Genomic DNA, 10,156 nt, shown 5'->3' on the forward strand with positions numbered 1-10,156 from the left:
AGACTCTCGAACAATATATTTGGATTTCTTTTGACAGTCTAAATATAATCGGATGGTTAACGCATCGGACTATCAATCTAAGGATTGCTGACCATGTGAGTTCAAACTCCGTCAGTAGCAGACCTTTGTTTCCTTGAGCAAAAAACTTTACACTCATTGTTAAGGACTAGGAACAAATTCAAAAATGTTTCAATAAACTTATATAGCTTCTAACACAATCAAACTAAAACAAATTCGTATACACTTAACTAATCAGTGTAAAAACCAATTTCGAAAAATTTATTTGTTTAGTATTAATCAACTTTGTCAAGGCCAACATCCTTAAAGAAGTCAAAACGTTGAAAGTGTTATGTCATTTATTGCTTACAGCAGATATTGTTACTATAACTATACTTTTCTTTCGTCTACATCACATGCAAAAACATGTCAAATAACAAACCTCTCATTTCAATGAGTCGTAGTTTTTCTTCCGTTCTCATCAACGTTTGTTTTAATTTGAAATTCTCTTATTAATTTGTTCACATTCTTCACGTAACATCTCAGCTTCATTTCCCTATAATTCAATCATAATAAATATTAAAATCAGGCATAGTCAAAGTGACACTGAAGCAGTTTTTTGGTATGCTAAGGAAATCTTTCTTACGGTAAAGGAACTTTAACCTTGCGTTAGCCTTCTGAATAACTGAGTCTGCCATGGAACCAAAGGACAGGTACTGATCAATAGTTACCCCAAGATTTTTGATGGATGTGGACGCTTCTATTGCAGTGCCGTTACAATTTATGTTTAATTTGGAATGTGACCTGAGTTTTTGTTTAGACCCAAATACCATGGACTCAGTTTTACCTAAGTGCAACGATAGCTTATTATCAATTAACCATTGACTTACTGAGGACAAATCTTCAGATACAGAAATTTCCACCTCAGATAAACTTTTTCCAGAAACAAGTATTCCAGAGTCATCAGCATATAACAATAGTCGTCTATTTTTCACTACCGCTGACATGTCATTGACGTAAATTAAAGAGGAGGGGCCCAAGGATTGAACCCTGGGGAACACCACATGCTATACTTGAAGTAGAAGAAAAACTACCTGACACATCAACATGCTGTTGTCTCTCAGAAAGATATGACCTAAACCACCTTATGATGTCATCACCAAGACCAGACGATTGAAGCTTCATTAAGAGAATGGAATGGTCAACAGTGTCAAAGGCTTTCTGTAAGTCTAACAGAGCCGTACCTACCACATTACCCTTATCAATTTCATGCCTAATGTAGTCTGTCATGTAAATGAGAATTATCAGTGGAGAAACCATTTCTAAAACCAGATTGGAATTTATACAACAGCTTATTTTCTTTAAAATATGTTTCAACTTGGTCATAAACTGCCTTTTCAAGTATCTTGGAGACTACATTTAAAATTGACACAGGCATGTAGTTACCAACAGAAAGTTTATCATTCTTTTAAAAAAAGGGTGACAACTCTAGCAGTCTTAAGATCATCAGGAACTACACCTTGGACAAGAGACAAGTTGACAATGTGGGTTATAGGACCTGCAGTTATAGGTGACCTATCCCTGACAAAACGGGAAGGTAAATCATCTAAGCAAGTAGCTTTGCTAGCACTTAATGAATTTAAGTATTTAAAAACTTTGCTTTCACACAAAAGAGAAAAAGAAAAAAAACTATTAGGATAAACACCTCTTTCAGCATAAAATGAGTTTACAAAAACTTGACCAAATCTGTTTTCACATTTAGGAAGTTTTTCAACAAGTTTACAAGCAACAGTTGTATAGAAATTGTTAAAAGTCTCAGCAATCAAAACAAACCTTTTCATCAATTTTTAAACAAATATTAGAACTAGATAAAGAAGATCCTTTCTTAGATGGCAGCCCAAGATTTTTGAGAGATTTCCATAAAGATTTAGAATCATTTTTGTTCTCCTCAAGTTGAATAGTAAAATAACTTGATTTTGCAGAGTGAACTAAATACTGCACCTTATTTCTGAGACGTTAAAACAAATTAAAATTATTCAATGTTCTGTTACTTTTATAAATTTTAAAACCTGTATCTCTATCACTGATAGCCTAAAGTATATCAGAGTCAATCCAAGGTTTTGTTCTTTGTTTCAACCTAGTTTGTTTAACTGGAGCAATATTGTTTATTACAGATAAGAATATTTCTTTAAACATGTCCCATGATTCATTCACATTATCACTCAGTAATACCGGATTCCAATCAGTAGATAATAGACTAGCTTAAAAGTCTTCCTTATCATACTTTTTTAAAGATCTTAGAGTAACATTATTGTGAGAACCAATAAAAGATAAGAGAGTTTCCTTGTACAGTAAATCATGTTATGATCACTAAATTAAGTATTTATAACACCTGATTGAGAAATTTTATCATGGTCAGATACTAAAATTAAATCAATAGTTGTTGAACTTTAGAACAAATTCGTGTAGGTTCACTTATTAACTGATTAAAATGAAACATATGAATACATGATTTAAAACACTTGAAAAGAGGACAAGACTTGTCACTAGACACATCTGTATTAAAATCACCTAGTAATAATGTTTCATATTCTAAAAAGTCATTATTAATAGAGCACACTGAGTCTAAAATAGAATAAAATGTTTGCTGTGAAGGAGGTCTGTATATTACGCCACATAAAATAGGTTTTGATTTAGGTAAAATCAGTTCAATCCAGGTTGCTTCAAGTTCTGCATGAGATAGATCACTCCGGTTGTTGAACGACAAATCTTTCCTTGTGTAAATACATACGCCACCACCATGCCTGTTGCGATCTTTTCGTTGTACACAATAATTTTCAATATAAATTTCAGAATCAGGAACTGATCATCCAGCCATGTTTCAGATAAACATATACATGCTGCTCTAGATCTACGAGCTATAATATTGATTTCATAAGACTTCTGACGTTTATCAGGCGACTACAAGAAATACATGTGCTTGAATGCTCTGTATTGGAACCAATTGCGACATTTCGGTCATTTCCGCCAGTCTTCGGATAAGGACCAATAGCCGATTTGTTCCGATTGTTTTGGAACATAACATTCTGGTACTTTTATTTACAAGACTATTATAAAATGTGGAAGCAATAGTACACGTTAATGTAAGCGGCGAAAAAAACATACAAGAGGTATTAGTCTGGAGAGTACACTATGTGACTAAAAATATTATTATGTGGAAAATAAAAATATATAGTGTTACACACCTCTACAACAATTATTTTCTTTTCTATATAACGTTTAAACTTACTTTTGACTTAACTGTGAAAGAATATTCGTCCCTCACTATAAAATGATTAATACAAAAATAATAATACTTAAGAAATAAATAAAAAAATACTTGTCATTATATACATACCAGTAGCTGTAATAAAATATTAGTTTCAAAGATAAATATACAATGAGTGATTCAAGACGACTTTTCCTGCAAAGGTTATATGCATACGATATCTGGTGAAACGCGCCAGATAAAGTTATGGTCGCATAAAGAAATTGACGAAAATGCTTTTTTATTTTTCGAAAATGCCCTATTTTTTATCGAAAAAAGTCATTATGAATCAAGAAGTGTATAAATGTATTTGAATAAGCTATTCCAAAGCGACCCCTTAGTTCAGAAATAAATGTTTGTTAATTCAATAACATAAAACTTGAATGTAAGAACGCCGATGTTAGAGCTAGGGTTTGTATGTTCAACCAGTAGAAGAAGAAAAATAAATCTGGAAAATATAGAGGAAATGGTCGGCAAATTTTGCGAAATTTAAGTCAAGCAGACGCCAGCCAAATTAGCACTTTTTAGCAAAATGTCCAGACAAATCGCTAGAGTACCATATACATTAATTCATTATCACGATGGTCTATCCAATGCCCTTTTAAATTTTCCTTATGATGTTTCGACACGTTTCCCTAGAAAAAAGAAATATTTTAATTTCGCATGTAAAGTTGTTAATTCATTTATGAACATACTTTCTTTTTAAAAGTACAATTTTGTTAATATCACATATAACACAGATCACCATCTTACGGATAATGAATGATATTGACAGGAGTGGGCATCCCCATCTTAAAACCATCAAACATTTAAAACAATAAAAAACCGCTAAAAATATTGGTTTAATTGCTTTAAATTTGTCTCGTGACAAAAAATAACGTTTCATCTATTTGAAAACATGCTCTTATTAAAGAAATACGCCTAGTTAATTGATTAATTAAATCACAATCTCCCCATTATTAAGGACACAATCTCGCGTGATTTAAAAACGTTTCGAAAATTAGTGTAAGGTTCATGGTGTCGATTTTGTTTTGGAAGAATAAGGCATTTTTATCTTTAAAGTGACAAATATATTCAATTTCAGAAACTGTGTTGCTGTAAATTAAGATAAAGTGATAAAAGCATTCATGTTGGATTAACCTTTCACCATTTACATGTATAGTTCAACAACGACATGGCAAAATGCTCAAAATAATTATTTAAAACTTTTGCTGTTTGTTGTAAAACAAGATATACATTCAACTTAATATACTGCTAACAAAATATCTTAAAGGTAAAAATAATTTACAAACCATTGTTTATAAAACTTACATTTTCAGTATCTGCATGTAACATGCCATTTGAAAGTAACTGCTCATCTTCACTCACTGTTTAAAATAGAATAAACCATCAGAAATTAAAATATCTTGACCAATTGGGAAAAAAATGAATTAAGATATATACAAATAATCACTAATATATAGATTTAAAGTTAATTGGTTCATAATGGAAGGTCTGTAATACCATAAATAATTATGCTGATAACGCGACAACAATCCACAAAAGTATTATGTATGGATGCTATTGGTAAATGTGAGATACATGATCTTATTAATTATATATAGCAGATAATAAATTGTTCTAAAAGAAAATATTATTTTTTGTCACATAAATGTTTATAATTTATCACTTAAAATCCTATCAACATATTTTTCAAGAGACATTTTATAACAATATCCAAATGACACTTTTCTATTGTTTTCAGCACTAGTTTAAATACTTATGGAAATGAGCCTATTGTAGACCAGTCTATATTATATTTAGCTTTGATGGAAAATAGTTAATAATAATAATAATAATAATAATAATAATAATAATAATAATAATAATAATAATAATAATAAAAATGATGGTGTTGATAATAATAAAAATTAATCATAGGTGCGACGTTAAACACAAACAATTAGAAAATCATCATTAGCGTGAAAAAAATATATCTGTAGCATTGATATGGACTTTACGACTGTAACTTATGCCAGATAACACTTCAAAACGTACAAATCGAGGATTGACTAAAGTATTAAACATATTGTTTTGATACTTTGCCGTGTAATTATTTGACGCATTTATTTTATTTTACATGTTCTTTATTTTGAAGATATGTCTAACCTATTGACTGTTGTATTTCAAAATAGAACTTCATTCCAAACCGCTCTAATGAAATAACTACATGTAGTAAGAAATAATGAAATAAATCTTTATCACTTATACTATAATACTGCACTTATGTAACGTCACTTTTCATTGAATAATCGTGACGGTTATATTATTAGTTATAAAGATTGTCGACAGGTTATATGGCCGTATATAAACGGCTGTTTGTAAATATAACCCGAGCCGCAAGGCGATGGTTATATCGCAAACAGCCGTTTATATACGGCCATATATCCTGTCAACAATCTTTATTACGAATTTATAATACAGCACGCATCATTTTTTAGAGAAAACAGTAAGATTTCTTAATGAATCGACAGAAGCCGTGTAAATAAACTATATAAACGTCGCGATTATCCAATGAAAAGCGACGTTACAAACGTGCAGTATTATAATGTTATTTATAATACTGCACGTCTGTAACGTCACTTTTCATTGGATAATCGTGACGTTTATATAGTTTATATACTCGGCTGCTGTCGACTCGTGAAGAAATCTTACATTTTTCTTTAAAAGATGATGCTTGCTGCATTATAAATTCGTTATAAAGATTGTTGACAGGTTATATGGCCGTATATGAACGGCTGTTTGTAATATAACCCTCGCCTAGCGGCTCGGGTTATATTTACAAATAGCCGTTTATATTGGGCCATATAACCTGTCAACAATCTTTATAACTAATAATATACACGGCTGCTGTCAATTTTCTTAGAAATCTCACTTTTTTTCTCAAAACTGTGTTATAAGTTCGTTATAAATATTCCTGACAGGTTATATGACCGTTTATAAACGGCTGTTTGCAATGTATCGGTTTATGTTTAACAACCGTTTTTATAGGGCCATATAACCTGTCAGAAATCTTTATAACTTATATAAATTTTGAATAGGTGATATAATTCTTTATATGTAAACAAAAATATCACCATTAAATCAGTTACTTATTATTTCTTTTTTCTTTTCTAACCTTTCACTGCTACAAGCAATGTTGTTTATCTTCTTTTGAGAGCTTGAACTTTTATAAAAAAAATGTTTTGCCCTTCAAACTTTTTTATCATGTTCTAATCCGATAACCTTGTGAGCTTTTTAAAGTTTATTTGTTTAGCATAGTTCAAAACATCAGCAACAAACAATGGAAGATGTGACAATAATAACTGACTTCTGATATTTAACAGTTTCATGTAATGATTTATTTCTTCTTTCTATATATTTGAAATGATACGATACCAAAATAGCCAGAAAGTCAGCGTCCAAGAGTGTGACGTGCCGCTAAAATTGATAAACAGACGGTAAAATAGTTTTTCAACAATATAAAAGTTAATGACTATTAATGACTATAACACGAGTTGATCAATGTAATTTTGCTTGTGATGGATGAATAGTGGTAAATATCTTACCTTTTTGACCAGATATACATGCATTTTTGTAATCTTTAATTATGAAACAACATTGAGAAAAGCGTATCGTTAACCTTTTTCTACTTTGAACTCCCTAAATGTGAAATTAAAGTGTAATTGTACATAGGTTATTATATTTGTTATCTATTAATAGTATAAGACCAAGTCATTAAAATTAACGAATTAAATTGACATTTTTCGTGTATAACATGTACATGTAATACATAACAACAAATAATGTATTTTTTCTTTTTAAAAATGTTGCAGTATGTTGACGGATATAGGTGTGCACGCGAGAAACATACGTATATCTCCAAGTTGAAAACGTCATCCATCAAATTATCTTATCGACTGACTCATCTAGCTTTTATATAAATACAACGTTAGCTTTGTAAACTTATTTTACGTGAGGATGATGATGATGAATTATATAACATTCGTCTTTGGTTTAGCTATATTGTCGTCTGCTGACGGATCGGAGATTGTAATACAAGCAGAAGACATGATTGGAGATGTGTCTGAAGTTAATCATAGACAACATGCTTCAGGATACAAAGCTGTTCATCTTTACACTGGAAACATACTTCAAACTGAACTATGCTTTATATCTGGTACTAAATTTACAGTTAATGAAATAGAATACTCGAATGACGGACCTTCGGATATGATAAGCGTCAGTTTAGATAAAGTAGTAATCGATGAGTTTAGAACAGTGGCATTATCTGATGGTGGGTTAGGGTGGGACATGTTCAAACCACATCAGAGTATGGTATCTACTATAACAGAAGGTCATCATATGTTGACGATAAAAGTTATACAATCTGACCAACATGGTGTTGAAATTGATTATATAAAAGTTAGTGTTAATTATTCGCAGACGATTGATTCGTTAAGTTGTAAATCGTTCTGTTTTGAGGACGCTACTTATCCACATTTTACACCATCAGTTTCGCCGTCGGCGGGGTATGCAAGAGCTGTACAAAGAAGCGTACCCACTAAGTGTGCTGAAGAGGATAATATCAACATTCCAGTGTTTTATGAGAGCTCTTCATCACTAAGTTTTGTAGTTACTGCAAGTTTACCGAAATATAACTCGTTCCAAAACAATAGAGGAGCTGACTGGACAAATTGTCAGATGTATGATGCTTTTTGGAAGTATAAAAACATCACTCTCAATAGTGAACATAGCCTACATACTAAATCATCTTCACTGCGTATTTACAATGTTTCCCCAGGACTATTGGGCACGAGAAAAGTTATTCTTATTGAAGTGGACTTTGAGCTAGAAGGTCCTAGTACTGGATCAACAGATTCTGAAATTGGCGCGCATTTTAATCTACAAAATATTAGATATGATGGTTCTCTTTCATTTCAGTTTCAATACTACAACAGGTATAATATTTGGTCTCCAAAACAAGACAAGACTGTTAAAATATCAGAGAGCAGCATCAAATTTGTCACGCCTGATTTCACATTCAGAGAGGGGAAGGGAAATAAAATACGGATAGAGGTTTATGGTGACCCGAACTCTAACGGCAATATAACAATAGGAGACATTTTCATGTTCAAAAGACCGATGCGGAACGATCAAAGCACGACGTTGTACAAGGATGGAGCGACGGTGATTGAAGGCGTGGATGTCGATATGTGGTGGCGCATCAACGAAACCATGTGCGCAACTGTCAAAGGTGTACCGACTACGTTTAGTAACATTGATTATTTAAGAATATATCGGAGAGTGCCCTGGACAGTGAACGGATTTTCCCAAGTTTTTGTTTTATATCAAGACGCAAACATTCGTCTTCTTCCCACTACTCCACATGGACTTGACTGGATACCCTTTGGATCATCAGTGATTATTGGTCAAACTGACCCACTTTCGAACCGACCTTATTCACCTATATCACACCTTGATATTGACCCAGATTCGTTACACATGACAATTTTCTTCACGGACAGCAATGTCGTATCAATAAATATGCAGACGACAATGACAGAAACACAGCTGCACGTGACCGCGACTCATTTAGTGAAAGACGCAAGCCTACATCCTTTTTTCACATTCCGTTCTATGTTTGTCGCTAACGACAATAATGACGTGGACCATATCGTCGCAGATGGAGGAGTTCCGATGAAAATTGGTGGCGACTGGAATGACCTACGAGGCCACTACTTTGCTTTTTATAGACAGTGTATATCTAAACATAACACACAGAGTCCTGACATTAGTCTTCTCATCAAATCTTAGTATGAAAAAATCAGGTTTAATTGTTGTCTTTGTTAACCAACAACGTAATTTCTTATTACTTTGCTGTTTTTTTCATTTGTTTCACTCTAAATGTTGATGTTTGCTTAAGTTCGTAGACATGTTGTGAAATTTGTAAAAAATATTTCCTTTTTAAATGTATTTTGTCACATTTGGAAATCCAGTCTTTATATTTATTATTAGTGTCAGGCATCCTTTTGAGTTTTAACTGTGCATCTATAGTACAATTCCTATATTTATTCTTGTAGTATTTTAAGGGATTTAATGCTAAAAATTTCTTTCAGATATGTTATGGAATTTATGCTCTTTATATTTATATCTAGATTCCTAGCGTTTATTATCAATATTTTATAAAACTTTCTATCAAATTTGTCATGACGAATTTCAGTTGAATAAAACTAATGTCATGGGCATGGATATTTTCATTTTTTATTTAATTTACGTTTTTATGTATCTGATGCGAAAAAAGTATACTACATAAATATATATACTTTATACTACGATCTGAAATCAACTTTAACTCTGGACATTGAAACATCCAATTAGTCAAATTTCTAGTACGAGCGGACAATCGTGTTGAACAAAAACTTCTATGCCTTTTCTCTCATCTTTAAAATAAATACTTCAAAAAATCCGAAAGGAGCGGTCCCTTTATAGTAATGAAGCAATATTATTAACATTAGTAAGTAAAAACCGCAGAGCCATTTGATTGAAACAGTTTTAAAAAAAAAGAAACCTTAAAGGTTATGAAAAAACGGCATAATTATTATAATGTTGCAGGCTTGGTTTGATTGAACATTTTGATAGACAAAATATGTGAATGAAAGCTACTTTCTACAACCCCTGCAGCCTCTGTTTATGAGTGAAACATTTCTCATGAATCTAAGTTGCCTTGTGCTCCATCTCAGTGTTGTAATACTCCTTGCTCCTTAGGCATCATTGATTCCAATACTTTTAGTGTTGAGGATTGCATATATCGCGTCAGCCGGTGCAAGGGGG

General features: G+C 32.1%; 1 protein-coding gene across 1 annotated transcript; it reads left to right on the forward strand.

The window, feature by feature from the left end:
* The first annotated feature begins 6,751 nt into the window (after positions 1–6,751).
* Positions 6,752–9,570, forward strand: LOC132717358 (uncharacterized). Its single transcript, XM_060700811.1, has 2 exons — positions 6,752–6,878; positions 7,159–9,570. Exon 2 carries the CDS (start codon positions 7,304–7,306, stop codon positions 9,137–9,139), a length of 1,836 nt encoding a protein of 611 aa, XP_060556794.1. The 5' UTR covers positions 6,752–6,878; positions 7,159–7,303; the 3' UTR covers positions 9,140–9,570.
* Positions 9,571–10,156: the final 586 nt, after the last annotated feature.

The sequence above is a fragment of the Ruditapes philippinarum genome, unplaced genomic scaffold (genome assembly GCF_026571515.1).
Source record: "Ruditapes philippinarum isolate M1 unplaced genomic scaffold, ASM2657151v2 ctg3355_1_1_1_1, whole genome shotgun sequence".
NCBI lineage: Eukaryota > Metazoa > Mollusca > Bivalvia > Venerida > Veneridae > Ruditapes > Ruditapes philippinarum.